The sequence below is a fragment of the Panthera uncia genome (assembly GCF_023721935.1).
Source record: "Panthera uncia isolate 11264 chromosome D3 unlocalized genomic scaffold, Puncia_PCG_1.0 HiC_scaffold_8, whole genome shotgun sequence".
Taxonomy (NCBI): domain Eukaryota; kingdom Metazoa; phylum Chordata; class Mammalia; order Carnivora; family Felidae; genus Panthera; species Panthera uncia.
Genome location: NW_026057586.1, coordinates 52,610,551 through 52,631,618, shown reverse-complemented (window position 1 = coordinate 52,631,618; position 21,068 = coordinate 52,610,551). Strand labels below are relative to the sequence as shown.

Sequence of the window (21,068 nt, the reverse complement as noted above, 5' to 3'; positions counted from 1 at the left end):
CCAGTGATTTCATCAGGTTTGGTCATGCTTATTTATACTGTAAGAAAACGTTATCATCAAATATAAATAAATGACTTAGGAGCTAGGATTATTCATGTAATAGCAGATGAAGGAATAAGCATATGTTTAGGCACCTGGATGGCTCAGTCGGTTGAGCATCTGACTCTTGATTTTGGATTAGGTCATGATCTCACGGTTTGTGGGTTTGAGCCCCATGTCTGCTTCTGTGCTTACAGTGCAGAGCCTGCTTGGGATCTCTCTCTCTGCCCTTCTCTGCTCATGTTCTCATTGTCTCTCTCATGTTCTGTCTCTTGTGTTCTCTCTTTTCTTCTTCTTCTTCTTCTTCTTCTTCTTCTTCTTCTTTCTTCTTCTTCTTCCTTCTTCCTTCTTCTTCTTCTTCTTCTTCTTCTTCTTCTTCTTCTCTCTCTCTCTCTCTCTCTCTCTCTCTCTGTCTCTCAATAAACTTAAAGTTAGTTGAGGCACCTGGGTGGTTCAGTCGGTTAAGTGTCCAACTTCAGCTTAGGTCATAATCTCAGGTTCGTGAGTTCGAGCCCTGTGTCAGGCTCTGTGCTGACAGCTTGGAACCTGATTCAGATCTGTGTCTCCCTCTCTCTCTCTGCTCCTCCCCTGCTCACACTCTCTCTCTCTCAAATATAAACATTAAAAAAAACTTTTTTTAGTTTAGCATATGTTTATCGTGCAACTGTACGTGTGTAACACCGAATTTCTCCTTCTTTGGCATGGATGGTTGAGAACCAACACGTAGGAAAACATTAGTTGACACCTTTAAAAATAAAACGCTGTTTGAATCATGATTGGTCTTATCGTTTGCAAACCTTTGTTTTGTAGCAGAGTTGTAAATGAAGAATAATTTAAATTCTTACCTCCAGTGTGTTTTTCTTATAAAAAATAGGTGTCCACAAGAGAAGCCAACACCAAGGACCTGATGATATTTACCTGGATGACTTAAAGGCTCTAGAACCTGAAGTTGCAGCCCTCTACTTCCCTAAAAGGTACTGTATTTCTTAGATGTTGAAAGGTGGATAGCTGTGAAATATAATGGCTATATCTAGGGCAAAACACTGAGAAAAAAGAGCAAAGTGATGATGACCTTTACCCAAGTTGGATGATTGCTTCAGATTTGGGGAAATTGAGAAATTGTGTGGTGTTTGAACTGTAGTGATATGAAACGAATAATTTACCTGTTTATGAAGAAAGTTTTAGTACAGTGAGAAAAGGTGCATTACTTAAGTCTGTGTAAGGGTGTACCAATGGTTATGACTTCAGACTAGCAAATCTTATGGTCATTAATACAAACTGAACATGTTGGGGGAAATTCGTTAGCATTATTTCATTTATTATGTGTTTTAAAGGTAATAATATCTTTACTCAAAAACATTTTACAAAGAATGTCCTCACTCCTTCAGTGAGTCTGAGCTCCCAGGCTTTTTGTGAACTTGGGCTGGGCCTCTTGGGTCCCCATTTCCAGTTGACCTGTACACCCCACATTCCCTAGACCCCTTACCGTTTGTCACCCTTTCTTCTCCCCTCTCAGTTTCCCCCTTTTGAATAACTAAAACCTCAGATATGCTGTATTTGTACTGTTTTCCTAAGTTTATTTCCATCCTTCAGGATATTCTATTATAGGACTCTGTGATTACAAAAAACAATTTACTTTTCCCATAGAAAGTATGGTTTGAAATACTGAGCCATAGGCACATATTATTAAGCACTTCTAAGTAAATTATTGAAAAACTTGTTATGTTTTTAGTTAAAATAGAAACATGGGGTTAATACGAAGATATTTAAATTTTTTATGGATATTTTTAGAAGGTCCTTAAAACACCTTCCTAGCTCTCTGCCCTAAATTTGTCTCAAAATATCTTCTTCACATAAAGGAATAGTTGGGTTTTTAAGGTGAAAGAATTGGAAGTGCTCCAATTTTTTTTTTTTCAATAAGAAAGTTAAAATGTAAGCTATACTAGAATTATCACCTTCTTTCACATTTCCCAGTCCTTTATTAGTGTTCCAAAGATCAAGTTCTTAGTTTCCCCTTTAAAAAATGGGGAGTAATTAATAAATTTAAAATGAGAATAACTCATGCAATAGAACCTTACTGTGCTCTATAAATTTGACTGCCTAATGTCATCACCTGTTCACCAAATTAGCTTATTCCCTCCTGACCCTACTGAACAAATTATTTCTGGAGATGTTTCGTAAATACTTAAAGATACTAAGACTGTTGTAAGGCTTCTAAGCATTTGTTTTGTTAATCGTCCCGATCCTGTCATCTTGACTAAGTATCCAGTATTAATAATTATAGCTAAACTTCAGTCTAAACCACATCACTCCTTTGGATTTGGTGACATGTTGAGTCAGATGGCCTCCTCCATCTATTTAGGGGTCACTTTGCTTTGGATCACGCTAACTGCTCTGACAAAACACAGGACCTCAGTGGCTTACCACAATAGAAATGTATTTCTTGGTCATGTGCTATTCCAGTGCTGGTGTTTGGTGGGAGGCACCTTGCACACAAGGATTCGGGAGCATAAGCTTTCTTCCATCTTGAGGCTCCACCATTCCCTTAGGGCCAAGACTGGGAAAAGAGGGAGGCTCACACAGGGGAGTTTTCAGGGGCTAGGCTTGGGAAGGGCACAGCACACCCCTCTGTCCACATCCAAAAAGTCAGTCATGGTCATGTGGCCACACCTCACTATAAGGGGACCTAGCCATGGGCCCAGGAGAAAGAGGAAACACATCACAGTCTTCTGTTCATGTTTTCCCCGGGGTCATCCCTGCCCCCTGACTCCATAACTGCTGCTTTATGTTGGCGTTTTCACCATTTCCAGTAAGAACATTCTGTTGATCTAATTAATTTCAGTATTGTGGTATGAGTGTGCATGGCTACTAAAAAAGAAAATTTTCAGACACCTAAATCTTTCATTGGTTCAAATGCAAAACATAATAGCTTTGGAAACTGCTCTCTATTTATGACCTGTCTGTACCTTGCTGCCACCTACTGCTCAAAATTTGAAGGTTTTTTTTTCCCTAAAGGTCATAAAACTTTGATGGATCATATTAAGTAGGCTGGCTTTTTGAATAAAACAAAAGAATTTGAAACTTCTAGAACATTTTTTCAACATGACATTAAGTATCCTTTCAAAGGGTGTAGAGCAGTAAACATTCATGAATAGGAAACTTAAGGTACCATTTCCTTGTTCTTTTGGATTGAGATTTATGCTCCATTACAAAGTTTCCCTTAGGATCATCTTCTAAAACCTGGCTTCTGTGCCCTAACATCAAGAAAAATGAAAATACTGAATAACTTCACCTTTTTAGTCCTAACCCTTGCTAGTTAGTGTAACAATAGTTTATTTCCAGTTTATTTCTCAAAATGTTTTCAAGGTAGGTCTACCATCCTGAGAATTTTCTCTTGCTTAATTTCTTTGTTCTATTTTGTGAAGTAACAGTTGAATTTAGAAAGGTCTAGACAACCCTGAACTACAGTAATTTTCTACAGGATGTGTACAGTACCACAGCTTTTTCTAGGAGGTTAGGATCAAAGGTTTCCAAACATCAGATTTTTCTTAATTACTCTGTCATTTTCATCATGGAAATGTAAATAAATGGTTATGACTCTTGGAATCCTTTAATTAAAATCAAAAAGGCTGTAGTTGAAAAGTTTGTCTTATTGTGAATGGCTGTAGTGATTTTTGTGACCTGTTTACTGTATTCACAGTTAATTCCTCAGCAGTGCTATTAAGTTATTTTTAATGTCATTTGTGATAGAGTCTAAACTCTAAGGAAAGCTGTGTCTTTAGGTCAATCTGTTCCTTTTTTTAAGGGGATATATTATTTGGTTCAAGCCCTCAGAGAACCCTGTAGTAAGCCAGGAATACAAGAAGTTGTAATAAGGCAAATCCTTTTCTCCCCATCCCCTGCCCACAGTGAATCGGACCCTGGCTCCCGGCAGTGGCCTGAGTCTGACACGCTCTCTGGCTCCCAGTCCCCACAGTCCGTTGGAAGTGCGGCTGCAGATAGCGGCACCGAGTGCCTCTCAGATTCTGCCATGGACTTGCCTGATGTCACCCTCTCTCTTTGTGGGGGTCTCAGTGAGAACGGAGAAATTTCCAAAGGTACGCTGGGCAATCATGCCCCTGTCTTCACTGGAGAAAGCAGCCTGGTCATTACTTGATAGAAAACTTGCTGTTCAGCCACTTCGGGGTAATTAAATTCTTTAACGATCTTGTGCAGGTAACAGGTATCTCCCTTTAATGTCAGATAGCTCCTCATTTAAGGTACCTCATATGGGGTGACCTTACATATAAATGGCTCGAGTAAGTTCATGTGCCTCGAAGGCTCTCATTTCACGTGGAGAGGTGGAGAATTCTCAGGCTGCCCTGTTTGTGGAGCAGCCAGGGTCAGCTCATGCTGTGTCCCACTTTCTCATCTGTAAAGTTGAAATGTGTGTGGACTGGGGCCCAGCTGCCCTCCTGGAAAGCACTGAGGCTTAGATATGAGAGTAGGGCTGAAGTTGTGGAAAATTAATTGTCCACTGAGGAAATAGTCTTTCCGGCAAAAAGTAGAAGGGGTTACTTTCTGTCTCAATCTTGAGACTTGGCCCTGGAAAGTATAGTTGCTCAAGAGAAAGGAAGAAGCTTAGCAGAGGCAATTCAGAGGACTCCATGGTGGGGTGAGCACTCGGGTGTATCTTTCCCCAAGTTCTTTGGCCTTTTTGGTTTTACCTTCCTTTGTACCTAAACTCTTCTTAATATTATCTCAGTTTGGCTGGTGGCCTTTGATTGACTGTCCTCTAAGGAAAGAGTTTCCTTCCACAACTAGTATCATCTTTTGTCTTCTCTCCCCCTCAGAGCAGCTGAAGGCCTGAGTTTGGCAGACTTGGTGCCTGAGAGTCATAATTGTGCTTTCCTGAATCCTTCTCTTTTTCAGGTCACAAGGTGCTCATTTTGCCTCTTCTCCATCTCTTAATTCTATTTGTTTTATTTTTTGCAAGAAATTAAGAGCAGGTTATAGTCAATAGCTCTTAATCCTCATAAGTCTTCATCTTAAAAAATACAAGTTGGGGGTGGAATGGAAAGTACACAGTTCTATAAACCATAAAATATACACTTAAAATTCTGGGTACTTAGGTAGAGTTTGTTATTGGAGGAGGCAGAAATGGCAAGTAAACGTAAATAATCTACAAATCACCAGGAGGAACAGTCCTAGCGAGAAATTTCCCTGTTAGCCTTGATCTGCTAGCGTGCAGATTTAGGAACACAGCACACAAATTCACGCAGAATCCTCATTCATTTCTCAAGAACTTGGGGTTCATTTCTTGGCTGATCCTAAGCCATAGTCTGGTGTGTATTTATTAGGTTTTTTTTTTTCTCCAAGCAATTGTAAAATGTTTTGATTGTTTTTCCTAATGTAGCATGCCCTGACAGCTGTAAGATCCCCATGAATATTCCCTAGTTATGCAGTTGCCTGCCTGCCAGTAATGTTTGTCTTTGTTAAGAATGAAACTACAGTTTTCATTAATTCTAGAGAATGTGTGTGCACACGTGTGTATCTTCCTTTTTCTCTCTCTGGCCACATGTATAGTCTGTTTTCCTGAAATTCTGTGGCATATCCCTTTTTCCTGTGTTGTTTTTTGTTGTTGTGGTTTTGTTTTTTGTTTTTAATTGTGGGAGGAGTGGTAGAAGAGGGGAAGGATAGAAAAAGGAAGTGTTCTTTATTGTCCTGGATAAAAAAAAATGATATTTTGCTTTTGATGAATATAAAAAAAGTTTTTTTAAAGGACGCATTTTATCCTTTAGATCCTTCAACGCAGAGTATTGTGATATTCTCATTTAGAAATTTACATAATATCTAACCAAAGGATCATTATTTTACATTGCAGAAAAATTCATGGAGCATATCATTACTTATCATGAATTTGCAGAAAACCCTGGACTTATCGACAATCCTAACCTTGTAATACGGATCTATAACCGGTAAATACTCCTGCTTTCATAATTGCTAAATACTCTTCCAGGGTTTTTTTTCAAAGTGCTCTTTTTAACTGTTCTAGTTTTCTTGTTATAAAATGTGCCATCACATATAAATGAGCTAGTGGGCAGTGACTTTGAAATGAAAATGATGCCTCAGCCTTTTTTTCTTTTTTTTTTTTTTTTTCAATGAAGCATTGAAATGTTATTCTGTCTTATAGATTTTACTACTTCTCTGCTCAGAGAAGTTTGGCTTGAAGCAGAGATCATTCATGTGGGGAAAAAATTTAGCTGATCATCTCTTCATTGAAAAGAATAAGAAATTTCATGTTGTTTCTGTGCCCCCATCCTCTCCTCTTTTTTCCTCCTTCCCTTCCTCTCTACCCCCTTCTCTTCTCTCTCCCTCTCTCCCTTCTCTGTGTGATGGTTTTACACAATTTATTTCTCACAGTTACTATAACTGGGCTTTGGCTGCTCCCATGATCCTTAGCTTGCAAGTATTCCAGAAGAGTCTGCCGAAGGTAAGATGATCCACCATTTGTTTTCTAAGTATCTACAACATATGGTATTTAGAAAAATTCATATGTGCACACTTCTAAACTAGATACTACTCAAAGTTTTATTTAAAATCAATTTAACATTCTAGCACCTGGCACCCAGGTGGCTCAGTTGGTTTAGTGTCTGACTTCATTCAGCTCAGGTCATGATCTCACAGTTGGTGAGTTGGAGCAACATAAAAAAAAAAAAAGTTTTTAATAAAATTAGATTAATATTACAGAAGATCCAAAGATTTTTTATGTGCCCACTCAAATTATCTCATGCCCCAAATCTAGGAAATTTGCTGGGCTGCCATATCTTTGTCATTTTTATTAGATGTTTATACTGGTTTCTGGTTGGGTATAAAAGTTGAGAGATTTGATTGTTAGCTAAATATGGAATGCATGAAAAGGAATTCCTCTCATTAATATGGAAAGAAGCAGCGGGACGAGGGTGATGTGCCCACCAGAAGTGTGATGTTAGCGTGATTGGATAAGATATGTCTAATAAGCCTGTGATATAGAACCTGAAGATTTGTTCTAAATCTGTCAGCGCAGTTGGTCCTCATAACTCATGAGAACATGTTTTCCAGTGGTAGAGAAATGAGAGCAGCACCTACCAGCCCCCTGCTCCTGTTTAGCCAGACCACTCAGTCTCATCCCATAGAACTGCTGCAAAGCCATGCTACCACAAAAGAGGACTGTCCATCTGTCAGAGGTGTTACAAACTCTGGAGGAGTTCAGAGGTGTAGAGAATGTTGCTCACATTCCATAATAAGGCACTGTCCTGCAGGGGGATGATAGAAAGCAGTTGGGTGTTTTGTGACTGACAGATGACTAGACTGACCCAAATTGATTGTTTCCAGGCCACAGTCGAGTCCTGGGTCAAAGATAAGATGCCAAAGAAATCTGGTCGCTGGTGGTTTTGGCGTAAGAGAGAAAGCATGGCCAAACAGGTAACGGACCCGGAGAGGTAATTTTTTTCCATGGGCTGAAAAGAAGCAAATTTTTCATTTTTTCAAAAAACATTTTTGCCAAGCACAAGAAAATCAATTTGGGCTTATAATACTGTCTTACGGTAATTATAGCCACCATTTATGAACAGTTTGATGTGCAGGTACTATGCTAGATGCTTTATGTTCATTACCCTTCACCTTTACTACAGCCCTTCAGTATAGATGTTTGAGTTCCCATTTTACAAGTAAAGAAGCTAGGGCACGAAGAGGTGAGGTGAGTTGACCAAACACGCATAACGGTGAAGGACGGAGCTACGGTTTGGCCAAGGGTTCAGCTCCAAAGCCTCTTTCCCTTTGCCCACTCACTATATTACCTTCCAGACAGAAGCAAGAGCTTGTTCTCCTACTGAACAGCGGGCGGCATGGGGGCCCTCTGTTCTGTAGTACTGGTGTCCCTGGAGCAGACCGAATGAATGTGGACCAGTTGTATTATAGTCTGTGACTTGAAATGGTGCTCTTTTAAAAGTTTTTACTTCTGGGGCACCTGGGAGGCTCTGTCAATTGAGCGTCCAACTCTTGATTTGGGCTCAGGTCATAATCTCACAGTTCATGAGTTTGAGCCCTACATCGGGCTCTGCAATGACAGTACAGAGCCTGCCTCGGATTCTCTCTCCCTCTCTCTCTCTGCCCCTCCCCTGCTCTTGCTCTTCCTCAAAATAAGTAAATAAACTTTAAAAAAAATTCTTAATTGTTTTGTAGTGAACAGCTTTTGCATAACAGCATATGACTTCTGTCTCAGATTTCTGTCCTTTGGCTCAAAGTAGAGAAAGGCTGTTTCTTAAGCATTTTTAAGTTAGGGATTCAGAAAACCATTTTGCTTATTGCTCGAGAGGGCTGCTGATAAATTTTTACCTGTCAGTCTCTGGGGGCAGGTGGGGAATAATTGCACATCGCCATTGCTGTCTTGTTGTTTTAGCTGCCAGAGGCCAAGGAAGGAAAATCCGAGGTACCGCCAACCAGTGACCTGCCATCAAGTGCAAAGGAGCCAGCCAGTGGCAGGTGGGGCACCCTGTTCTTCCTCCAGACTCACAGCACTTGCTCACTCACTCACTGCTTTTTAGCCATTGTATTCAAGCTGATTTTGACAATTTTGATTAATTTTTGGTCAGAAACTTCTTTCTCATAGGGACAACCATGACCATAAGTGGCTTGTTTGTGCCACTCAGCAGATAATTTCTGCTTTTCTAAAAATTATAATCAGTTTAGAGGAGTAAATACACCCATCACTGCTTTTTAAATGCCTTGCTCCCATCCTGGAGCCATGGAATCAGATGCCTGTAAAATGGAGGCCTCTGGGAAAGGGATCTTGAGGAGTCCTAAGATGTGCTATCCTCGGTGTCTCTGCCCTCTAGCTTCCTATCCGACACAAAAGGGAGACACAAAAGAATTTCAGAGGAAGCCTAGTGGGCTCAGTTGATAAAGCATGCAACTCTTGATCTCGGGGTCATGAGTTAGAGCCCCACAGTGGGGTAGAAATTTCTTTAAATTAGGGGCACCTGGGTGGTTTAGTTGGTTGAACATCTAACTCTTGGTTTTGGCGCAGGTCATGATCTCACAGTTGCGGGTTGGAGTCCCAGGCTGGGCATGGAGCCTATTTAAGATTCTCTCTCCTTCTCCCTCTGCCCCAGCCCCACCCCTACTCACATGAGTATGCACTCTACCTAAAAAAAAAACAAAAACAAAAACAAAAAACAAAATTAGTGTGGGTCCTTTTCATTCTTGGAAAATGTAGCCCCTCTTGGATATTTGTATTGGCTGGCCCTGAAAGGAGGTGCCACTATGCACCTTGTTCTCATTTCTGCTCTTCTTCTACTTGCCCAGCCAGATTTTTTCCTTCTCCTCCTGCTCCAGCTCTTTAATTCAGCTGCTGGTCTGAGCCTGAGCTTTCATTTTCTTGCTCTTTACCCTCTTCTTTCAAAGGGGGTTTATAGGGCACTTGGGTAGCTCAGTCCATTAAGCATCTGACTCTTGATTTCAGCTCACAGTTTGTGAGATTGAGCCCCAAGTTAGGCTCTACACTGACACCATGGAGCCTGCTTGGGATTCTCTCCCTCTGTCCCTCTCTCTCTCCACCTTCCCCCCACCCCCTCGCTCTCGTTTGTACTCTCTCTCAAAATAAATATTTTTTTTAAAGGAAGGGTATATAGAATCCTTTTTATTAGTTTTTTAAATTTGTATAAGCAATTATATTTTCTACAGTTTGTTATCTTTTGAAATGTACGTTATCTTTTCAACAAGAGTCAGTAGACCTAGTGGCATTCACTGGTCATAGCAGAAAATAATCAGTCATAGCCAGACTGCTGGCTAATCATGAGAGGGAGAAGGTGGCCTTCTCCCTTCATGATGTGAATACTCAGGCACTGGAAATCGAGTGAACAACTCTTCCCATCCCCGGAATGGATTTAGGATCTCTTTTGTTTCCTTGATCCTAAAGAAAAGCTCTTGTCATTAAAATGCCCTGCTGCCTCTTCAGTAACTGGATTGCTGTTGATAGGCCGGCTGAGGATGACTCATCCAGTGATGAAGGGTCACAGGAGCTCGAAGAATCCATCAAAGTGGACCCTGTTCCCACAGAGCCCCCAAGCCATGGCAGCACAACCTCCTATAAAAAGTCTCTTCGACTCTCTTCAGACCAAATTGTGAGTCCTGTGTGATCCGTGTGGATCCATTCAGATTACTTTAGTAACTGTTTAATTGGACATGCTTCTTGCACCACCTCAGACTTCCTACTTCAGTCTCTGAGAGTGAACCAACAGATAAGTATTTTTAACTTTCTTCCCGACTTCGGCTCAGGTCATGATCTCGCGGTCCGTGAGTTCGAGCCCCGCGTCCGGCTCTGTGCTGACAGCTCGGAGCCTGGAGCCTGTTTCCCATTCTGTGTCTCCCTCTCTCTGACCCTCCCCCATTCATGCTCTGTCTCTCTCTGTCTCAAAAATAAATAAACATTAAAAAAATTAAAAAAAAAAAAAAAATGGGGCGCCTGGGTGGCGCCCAGGCCATCACTTTTTTTTTTTTTTTTTAGGAGCCACAACAACAGAGAAATGTCATTTTCTTACTTAAATGCAGTTTCCTTTTTCCTGTTGGTTTCCCATTCCCTTTCACACATTTTCAGTGTGAAATGGTCTCGCTGTGCCCTAGGGCGGTCGGGTGTGGAGGAAGAGCAGAGACATTTGGTTTTTTGGAGAATCAGAAAAATTTCTTAGAATTCCAAAACACCATTCAGGCAGTGGCTCCCTCAGCTTCTTGTGAACAAGCTGTGCACGCAGCACTGGGCTGTGTGTGTGCCAGCACAAGAGAAACCATCCTGCCTTGAGCTGACGCCCTGAAACACTGGTGGTAGTTTGTAAATATTCAGACCCTGTTGAGAATTGTATGTTTTCAGCTCATTTTTTTCTCTTATAGTAATCATATTTATGTATTTCTTTCCATTCCTTATACATTTCTGCCATATATATATATATATATATATATATATATGTATACACACACGCACACATATGTGTATATATGTATGTACACATACATACATATATTTCAGAGATTAGGAGATTAGAATTTTTTTTCACTTAACATGATACCTTTGTAATCTCTCCGTGACTACATATTAATGGAAACTGACTTAGTTGCACATAATTTCATCAAAGTGATACACCATGAATTTTCAAAATTCTCCCTTTATGATTTTCTTTATTCTCTTACTTTTTATAAAAGGCAAAACTGAAGCTCCAAGATGGCCCAAATGATGTTGTGTTTAGTATTACAACCCAATATCAAGGTACCTGCCGGTGTGCAGGGACCATTTACCTGTGGAACTGGAATGACAAGATCATCATCTCTGATATTGACGGAACAATAACCAAGTAAGCACGAGCCCATGGTGGGTGGCAGGGAGGAGATAGGTACAGGTCACTGTGCAATGGGGGGCAGGAGTGGGGGAATCCCTCCTTGACCACCATCAGGAAGTGTTTTAAACTACATACATGGAGACTTGAACACAGAGGTCACACGTGGTCACACACAGGATCATTCTGTGGATGGAGGAGATGGGTGGAGCTGTACAAATTAACATCAGAAACTTTTAGCAAGATTTAGTTATGTAGTCTCTAAGTTCTGGCATTAAAATTAAAAAAAAAAAAAACTGTTGAGATTAGGGAGAAGAAAAAGAGGATGTGTTGCGAATTATCTCTGAAAATGAACATCTGGCTCTTGTGTCTGATTCTATTTTTAGAAATTCTTCTGTGAGTATGCAGGGGACTGCCTCACTGCTATGCAAGCTGTGACAAAATCACCCTTGTAGATTATATTGTCCCCACACTCTGCCTCTACTCAGTGGTTTTTGGCAGCTGGTATTTAAATAGGCAAACACTTGGCTGTATATGCTTCGTTTTCTGATACCTTTTCCTATTTCTACCCTCTCAGGTCTGATGCTTTGGGGCAGATTCTTCCACAGCTGGGTAAAGACTGGACTCATCAGGGTATAGCAAAGCTCTACCATTCCATCAATGAGTAGGTATCTTGTCCCACATGGCCACGTACTCAAGTGAGCTAGAATTTTGCTTTAAGAACTACAGAAAAATGGCATACATCAGTCCATGGAAATCGTGTCTTCATGATCCAGCTATTCCTGCTTTCCTTTCCTGTAGCCTCATACAAAGAAAAGTGTCAGCCGCCATTTCTGGAACATGAGCTGTGTATCAGTCCTTGCGTTACATGTTTAACCTATACCTCTCATCCTCACAGTGCTAGGAGTTTGAGGCACTACTTATATATATCTGTGGTTATAGTTATCATTGGGGGGTTAAGTTTTAACAGAAGAGCCAGATTTACATTTTTTTTATTGGGTTTGCTTTGTTGTTGTTGTTTAAGAGAACAAGTAGGAGGGAGGGATAGAGAGAGAATCTGAAGCAGGCTCCACACCCAGCACAGAGTCCAAGGCGGGACTCGATCTCACAACCCTGAGATCATGACCTGAGCCGAAACCAAAAGTCGGACACTCAAAAATCAAAAGCCACTTCGTTGCCCCTAATTGGATATTTTTTAATTGGATTTCACTGAGTAGGTAATACTTGCATGCATGGGGTCACCCATGGGGTCCTCTCTGTTGGGGCAACAGAGAAAACAGTGCTGTGGCCTTTGTGGGACCATAATCCATATGAGTTAAATTGATTTGAAAATTTAGTGTCTTGGGGCGCCTGGGTGGCTCATTCGGTTAAATGTCTGACTTTGGCTCAGCTCATGAGCTCACAGTTTGCAAGTTTGAGCCTCGCATTGGGCTCTGTGCTGACAGCTCGGAGCCTGGGGCCTGCTTCAGATTCTGTGTCTCCCTCTCTCTCTGCCTCTCCCTCCCTCATGTTAGCTCGCTCTCTCTCTCTCTCTCTCTCTCAAAAATAAATATTAAAAAAAAAAAGGAAAAAGAAAACTTAGTGTCTTAAGCATTAGTTGAGAATGCCATAGTATGAAAATTGTATGTCTGTTACCCATGATTTGCTCCTTGTCTTACAGAATGGTTTGCATTCTACAAATTGTCTTTATAAATGAGATCCTTTGCATCTTTCCTTTATGCAGATAACTTAAAGATAGTCCAGGGTTTTTGTTCCGTAATCTGACTTTCATTGACTGGTTGCTGAAGATATATCAGTATTTATAAATTTAGCATAATCCCTAGTTGCATATATCCCCATTTTTCCCTATGATGTTTTCTATGGAGAAGTGAGATCTTTATAATCCTAACTACTTTCCTTATTAAATTCAAGAATTTGATTTTCACAACAAACGAAGGGAACTTTATTTGGATCTTTTAAAAGAATAGTGCCTTTTTTTTTTTTCCATTTTTGCCAGAGTGTGTGTTTCTAAACAGGATGTTTCTTTCTTCTTTTCTTTCAGGAATGGCTACAAGTTTCTGTATTGCTCCGCCCGTGCCATCGGCATGGCCGACATGACCCGTGGCTACCTGCACTGGGTCAATGACAAGGGCACAATCTTGCCTCGGGGCCCTCTGATGTTATCCCCTAGCAGCTTGTTCTCTGCCTTCCACAGGTACACCTTCTGTGTGTGCATGCGTGTGTGTGCACATGTGTGGGTGCATGCGCCTGCTCGCACTGGGGGAAAGGGTCTGAATGGGGAAGTTGGAGGTCAAGCTCATCGTAAGGGTCTGTATCTGATTCTGAGCTTCGGCATTTCTTGGTTCTTTGGCTCCCCCAGACCCAGAGCATTCTAACTCAGAGCTCATCCTAGTCCGGTCAAACACAGTCCAAAAATCAAGCTGTCACGTTTTCTCCTTCCCTAAACACCATCAGTCAGAGTCTTAGTCTTTCTTGACTGGCAAAGGAAGAGAAAGAAAGATACCAGTTACAAAATATTTTAAGAAATGAGTGATTGTGAGCACTAAAATCTTTTCAGGATCACATACCAGGAAAAACTACCATTTCAGATTTGGTCATTGTATTTGTACTTTTTTTTTCTCCCTAGGGAAGTGATAGAAAAGAAACCAGAGAAATTCAAAATAGAGTGTCTAAATGATATCAAGAATCTGTTTACCCCCTCTAAGCAGCCCTTCTATGCCGCCTTTGGAAACCGTCCAAATGTAAGTGTGTAGCCTTTGGTATGGTGGGTAAAATTCAGAGGCGTGTATTTTTTAGGGTACAGCCTGGATATAATTGTCAAACCAATTGTATAAACAGAATGAATGTTCTGCTAAACGGGTTTTCATTTATCTGTTCCAAATTTCTGCTGTTGGGTCCTGTAGGACATCTGCCCTAGAGTTTTGGTGTATGAGAAAGGGCACTTTCTCTTTGTTTTTATGGCTTTGATTCCATCTCCTCGGGCAGTCCTGACTCCTGTGCAAGTGGTTCTAAGCCATGTCCTTGGATCCACCCCAGAGAGTGCTCCGCCTTCGCAAAAGCTTCCCGGCCTGCCTACCCACACACGGGCCCTCAGTTTCCAGGCGTGCGGAAGGTGTTGCCACCTGGCCTCTGTCAGGCAGCAGGGCCCCTCTCCTGTTCCAGGGCCCCTGGCGTCTGTCAGCCCCCAGTTTTCTGACTCCGAGTGCCCTTGGGTTTGGCCCCACTCTTTCAGTTTGTCTCAAGTTCAGTTTTAGCAGTGGCAGAGGGACACTGTGCCTGCGCCACGTGTTCCCAAGACAGCCTTGTGTTCATACTGTTTTTCTGGCTCACAAGGAACCAGAGAAACATCTCCTGATTTCTTCTCTCATAATCACCTTATTTAATGTTTTCTTCTGCAGGATGTCTATGCTTACACGCAAGTTGGAGTTCCAGACTGCAGAATATTCACCGTGAACCCCAAGGGTGAATTAATACAAGAAAGGACCAAAGGAAACAAGTCATCGTAAGTGTGCTCCTCCTCCTCATCCCGCCGCCCGGCAGCGAGGGGTGGAGTTGGGAACAGAGGTTCTGAGGATCAGGCCCAGCTCGAAATATCAGTAGTGTACCTGTCTGTTGGAGGCTTTCCTCTTTGCCTGGGTGTGTCCTTCTCTGTAATAGTGTCTGTACTGGGATCACTGACAATTTTAGACTTCGAAGAGGAAGGCTATGTCCTGGGAAGGGATGCATGCCCATCTCAGATCCTACTGCTTTGAGGAATCTCTGTAACTAGCTTCACGACGTGCAATCCTGTGCTCTTACATCAATTTCAGAGTAACACTTTGTGCGTTTTTCCCCCAATCCCTTCTCTTAGGTATCACAGACTGAGCGAGCTCGTGGAGCACGTGTTCCCACTTCTCAATAAGGAACAGAATTCTGCCTTTCCGTGCCCAGAGTTCAGCTCCTTCTGCTACTGGCGAGACCCGATCCCCAAAGTGGACCTGGACGACCTGGCGTGAAATGGCACCTCCAGGGGCGATCCTCCGTCACTCGCCTCACAGCAAGGGAAGGTGACCAGCACTTCTGCTGGACAGAGGACACTGGGCTACCCTCCAAGCCACAGGTGCAGAATGGGACTTAATGCTGACAGCCAGGCACCAGCAGGCACAGGGAGAGCTCCTGAAGTTGGAACTGCTGTCATCCTTCCCCTTCCCAGGCCTGGCAGAGCTGTGGCTCAGTGCCCTGGGCAAGCGGGCAGGGGAGGACTCGGACCTGACCTTGGAGGCCTGGGCTCCTATCACTGGTCGTCCTCATACACGCGCTGTGTCAAGTGTGTGCTGGTGCTTCTTTAACTGAATAATTTAAAAGGAAGAAAAAAGAAGCTAAATAAGAGTGGACAAAAAAAATGTATAAAGTAAAAGTGTTATCGTTTCCACTGGGCAGTTGAGAGCGTTTCTCTCTAAAACCAGGGCTTTCTTTATGGGATCAGGGTCCACTGAGCTGCCAAAGGTCCAGTTAGTGATTGATGTTGGTTCACACCGCCTATGCACATTTCTTCTGTGGGCGCCTCCTTCCCTCCTGTGGTGAGACAAGACACCTGCTCAGGCGGGCTGCTCTGGACAGGGGCCCAGGCCACCGTCCCAGCCCCACAGATGTGGGCTTCTGGGGAAGGAAAGTCCCTTAGATCACCGTCCCTTCAGCTGTGGACAAAGCCAGGACAGACAGGTGTTGCTGGGCCTGCTTGGTGCCTGTAGGAAGAGTACTGCCAACAGCAGAAGTAGATTGAACAAGTAACTGATCTGTTTTCAGAGAGGCCTTAGAAATGCAAATACATACTTGTGTGGGGTTCCGGGAGAGTCCTTTGCTCTGCCTGCAGCTCAGTTTCTCCGCCTGGTTGTAATGAGACATGTCAGTCTCAGAACAGCACCGGGGGAGGGTTCTGCCCCATCAGCCCCTCCAGAACTGGGAGCCTCAGTGTCAATAGTCACCTCAGTGTTCGAAGCCAGAGAACTGTTGGAGAGAAGGATTCTGTACACACGCAGGCCTCAGCTGGGAGGGAAGCGGTGAGCCGAGTTCCAGAGCAGCGAGGGGACCTGCAGATCCAGGCGCCCGCTGGGGATGGTTTCCTGTCCCCCCCCCCCCCCCCCCCCCGCCCCCAGCGCTTGCCCATACTTGTACTGTGGCACTCGCCCCCCCCCCCCATTTTAGTTGGCCCCACCCCAGTGATAGTGATCTAGAGACGGAGAAATGGGAGTAGTTATTTTTCCAGATTGGAGAGTCGAAGTCCTTTGAGTTCAGCTGTTTCTCCCAGCGCTGTTGGATGCGGTGACAATGGTAGAGTCCCCTGAACGCAGTTCTCAGTGGCAGAACCTGGAGGCACGTGTTCCCAGAGGAGGAATGACACCTGCTTCTTCCAATGCAAACCTGCCCACCTTAAACAGTTCAAAGACTAATTGTTTAATGAGTTTATTTATGTACAGTAGGTTAGGCAAACTAGGTTATGTTTATATGAAATTCTGCCCAGTTAGCGAATCAAAATCCTGGCAGAGCAGCGTGCCGCTATTGATCTCATAGACGCCACAGCGTGTCCCCCCCATGTTGGCTTTAGAGGGAGAACATGAGCTTTAGTAGGGCTTCTCTGCACATGCACGGTACAGAAAATCTTCTATACCTTCTGTAGTGCTTTTCAGGTTGTCCTTTAAAGAGTTTTTGATTAGACAGTTTTTTTCCCTTGATAAGCTCTTGCCTCTGGACACACAGGCTTTGTCAAGGTCCAGGCCAGGAACCCGGGTCTCCCAGCTGTGTGCTGAGGGTGGCAGACTCCTCTGTCCCCGGTGTCCATAAGCACTAGACTTTGTCATTTTGTTGCTGCAGATTGATCGATCCAGTGGGTACGTTTGCTAATTAACGTGAGTCTTTTTCCTTATTTAAAAGGAGTCCCTCTTGCTGAAAGTAGATTACTATCACTATAGTGTTCTGAAAGTATTAAGTTTGTGCTGAAACCCATTGCCATTTGGTACAAATGACATTTGTTCTTTCTGTGAAAGAGCGTTACCCTCGAGTGTGTTTGTACACAGACCCTTACGATAGTGAGTTAATGAAGAAGCGTTAGCCTCGCGCTGCTTTCGGTGATGGGTGGTATCACGGGGTGATTGCAAGCTGATCGGGCTTTTCTAAGTCGTTCTCTAGGTTCCCCTGGTGAAACGGCCTTGGCCCGTCTCCCTCTCTCCAGTTCACCCTGACTTGAGTATTTGTCTTGATGCCCATGTGCTGAAGAAGCTTGTCTGGTTGTGTTGTCGACATCTGCGTCTCTGGCAGGCATTAGGAAGTGCACGTGCAGGCCCGGAGCTTGCACACTTAGCCCCCCTGCGTGAGGACTGTGTTTGCTGTGTTTTAAAACCATCTGCATAGTTTCCAACTGGAGAAAGAAAAAACTTCCTAGTGTGATGTCCTAAATGAAAGCTGCTGATAATCACTGGGAGAACAGCCAGGAACAACAGCTACGTGACTGGAAAGTGCCTGTGCCCTGTAGGGACTGCGTGTGGCCCTTTCGGACTTCATTGTTGAAGGTGTGAGCAAGACCTTTTAAAATCAGGTAGAAAGTAAATGCTTTCTAGTAAATGCTAGTTGGTGAAAACAAACTCTTCCAGGAAATTTTATCATCTTTTTAAGTTACTGTGGGAAGCCTTGTTTTCCTCTGCTTTAGAACATGCTGTGTTTAATGAAACCGGTTAAAAATGGAGTTTTTGTTTAAAGTAAGTGCTCTTTCCAGGTGAAAACTAGTTTTTTTGGTTTGTTTTGAAGGTAAGAAAGGGAGGGGGTAACTTTGTTGTTTTAATTTAATAATTACATTCAGTCTATGATGAAGTATTTGATTATTAGCAATGCCACTAACAATTTTTGAGTTGTCAGAAATTACTTGTAAACATCAGTACAGTACTCAGTCACGGCAAAGACAGTTATCCTAAGATAAATGGCTCATATTTTGGTGCAGTGTTTGATGTTCAAAACAGAATGTTACAACAATAAACAAACGTAAACTGAGTGCATTGGACTCCTTCCTTCAGAGGACATTTAAACCGTATTCTCTGTACTCTTGCCAGAAATTGATAATTTCCATAAATTAGCATTTTGATCTTTGCTGACACTTAAATTTGTCTACAGAAAGGACTTCTTTTTGGTGCTTATTTTTATAAAACCTGACTCTAAAAGTGCGGCTGCACCCACAGGAACCAACCTCTCTGGCTTTGTACGTTCTGCCAGAGAATAATTCATTCATACATATGTAATTCCTGGTGTGTCCGCACTGGCATCCTCTAGACTGCTGCCCCCTCAGCCCTTCAGGGGTCCCCTGGGAGACCTGCTCTGAGCCTTCGCCACCCCACCTTTCACTAGACCCTCCCTCAAGGTGAGTACCACTTAGCACTCCTGATGTTTTCATCAGCCTAGGAGAGTCCAAGTGATCTTGGATCAAAAACCACATCCACGTACTATTTAAATATCTTTTTGTCCCCTCAGATTGCTGGCCCTACCAGGTGCAGCATACGCTGGACACGAATCCCAAAGCCCTCCTCGAGAGCCTGCCTTCAAGTATGGCAGAGCTATTCATTTCATGCTTCTTCACCTTGACGGGAGGGCAGGACAGGGTGAGGGGACAGAGGGTCTTGGGGATGTACTTGGGGAATAGAAAGAAAGTGCTCGGAGGGAGATTGACTGTAAGGAACCGGCTTCTAGTGCCTGGGGGCAGAGCAGCATGGGCTTCTTCCTGCAGCCCTGAAGAGTGCAGCCTTTTTCCTTACCTTGAGGATAGGACAGTGTAGGGGGGGAAAGGAACTTGTTTAGAAAGTGGACATGGATATGTACGATGCCATGTTTTAGATCTGCAAGCGTGGATTGGGTCTGTCTCCCTGATTGCAAACCCTTCTTTCAAACCGCAGATCACTCGTGAGACCACTCGAAAGATGATCGGGTCACTGAGAAAGCTGAATCAATGCGCTACCATGGAAATAATTTCAAATGCAGTGGGTGTTGATTTGCACTCTTTATTTGTGGTTAATCATTTAAATGAGGCCATTTGTTAATGTTGGGGGGGGTGGGGTCCCAGTCCTGTCTCTGTTTAAGTGCCCTGACCTTTTCCTCGGCAACAGCACCTTTGAGAAGTCATTTTCTGGTACCTGATTGCATCCTGGGCATGATTCCTAGCTTAAAGCCTGTCAGCTCCTGGAAGGGGCTGCTCCAGAGCTCCCAGGGTCCTGAGCTTGGCCAGCCTTGCGGTTTCCCTCAGTACAGAGGACGGCCTTTTCCTTTTTGAAAGATGCTGTGTTCTGAGAAGAAACTTCTGAGTTTTCATTTATTTTATCTTGAAGTAAATGCAGGACCTGCTGTCATTAGACTTCATTTATCTTGCCTATCTTGGATACAGAGAGCTGAAATGTACCTTTTTTGGTAAATGAGTCAGTCTGCACTGAGAGAAGAGGACCAAGTTTTTGGCGCTCTAGACAACCATCTACGGAGTAGAAAGAATGGTCCCTGTCTCCCTTCTGTCTGGCCTGTCTTTCCAGCTGCTGAGCATTTGTCCCCTTTGGCGATAAGGTCTTTACAGGGAGGTGTGAGGGAGAGAGGGCTAAAGTATGTGCACGTGCCAGCTGGGTTTTCCTGAAATGCTCCACTGCATTGGGTTTTTTTTCCATGAGTCATGTCTAGGTCGGCCGGTGATACAGCCACCGTTAGCCAATTCCCCAGCTGTGGAAACAGGGAAGGAGAGTGCCCCTCCCCCCAACTCCTGGATAGAGAGATCCAGATTTTAAAGTCCTAAAACCACAAACCTGAAATTCTTGGGTCACTTCTGCTTACCTGGGGGAAGGGGATGAGGAAGAAGGCTCCTTTCCGAAGTGTCCAGGGGCCACCCTATCATCTCATTTGCAAGCAGGCCTAGAAACTCACAGAATTTTTACAGCATATGAGAGTATCCTGGGTGGCTGAATCAGGTAAGCGTCTGACTTTGGCTCAGCTCATCTCACAGTTCATGAGTTTGAGCCCCGCATCGGGCTCTGCTGACAGCTCAGAGCCTGGAGCCTGCTTTGGATTCTGTCTCCCTCTCTGCCCTTCCCCCTCTCATGCTCTGTCTCGCTCAAAAATATACAATAAACATTAAAAAATAAATTAAAAAAAAAGAGTATCCAGTGGCTTGATTTCAGGCCCAGGAAACTTGTTTCTATGATCTACAACTTTCCCTGGGACTCTAGGCGACTTGCCTCTCCCAGGGGCACTTGATTGGCCAACAGATTTTACCAGCCTGATGAGCAGAGACCACCTAAAGCTAAGAGTCTTGTGTCCTAGGGGTTTCTGTGGCTGCAGATAAAGGAGCAATGTGCCTGGGCTTCCCTGGAACAGAATGTGCTCTCCATGGGAAGATGCCTGCTTTTCTCCGATGATCTCAGCTTTCAGCGTGTGATCAGTTTTATGTTGGGCCTGTTGTTGCCGGGGAACCCGCAAGTCTGTAAAGCCGCATCTGCTGTGAGCTGAGCCGTGCAGTGAGCGATCTCATTGAGTCGGCCAGCTGCTGATTAGATGTGAATTTTAAGCATCCCCTAGAGGAGCCCCTCTTTAGCTGCAGAGATCACAGGGGGGCCTTGACCTCTAAGCACATCTGGTTTGTCTTTACAAGCAAAAATCAACCCCCAAGTATATAGCTTGGATAGTGAGGGG

At 43.5% G+C, this 21,068-nt stretch overlaps 1 protein-coding gene across 3 annotated transcripts in view; it reads left to right on the top strand.

Annotated features, from left to right (window-relative positions):
• LPIN2 (lipin 2) overlaps positions 1 to 18,405 on the top strand; it is an 84,490-nt gene extending 66,085 nt beyond the window's left edge. For all 3 annotated transcript variants that reach the window (XM_049620387.1, XM_049620384.1, XM_049620386.1), the window contains exons 8-20: positions 914 to 1,013; positions 3,949 to 4,136; positions 5,903 to 5,996; positions 6,442 to 6,511; positions 7,393 to 7,482; positions 8,459 to 8,541; positions 10,037 to 10,181; positions 11,254 to 11,402; positions 11,962 to 12,048; positions 13,426 to 13,578; positions 14,011 to 14,125; positions 14,783 to 14,886; positions 15,235 to 18,405. In XM_049620387.1, the coding sequence (XP_049476344.1) occupies positions 914 to 1,013; positions 3,949 to 4,136; positions 5,903 to 5,996; positions 6,442 to 6,511; positions 7,393 to 7,482; positions 8,459 to 8,541; positions 10,037 to 10,181; positions 11,254 to 11,402; positions 11,962 to 12,048; positions 13,426 to 13,578; positions 14,011 to 14,125; positions 14,783 to 14,886; positions 15,235 to 15,379 (1,523 nt within the window). In that variant the 3' untranslated portion in view covers positions 15,380 to 18,405. The remainder of the gene's footprint in view (positions 1 to 913; positions 1,014 to 3,948; positions 4,137 to 5,902; positions 5,997 to 6,441; positions 6,512 to 7,392; positions 7,483 to 8,458; positions 8,542 to 10,036; positions 10,182 to 11,253; positions 11,403 to 11,961; positions 12,049 to 13,425; positions 13,579 to 14,010; positions 14,126 to 14,782; positions 14,887 to 15,234) is intronic.
• The last annotated feature ends 2,663 nt before the right edge of the window (positions 18,406 to 21,068 follow it).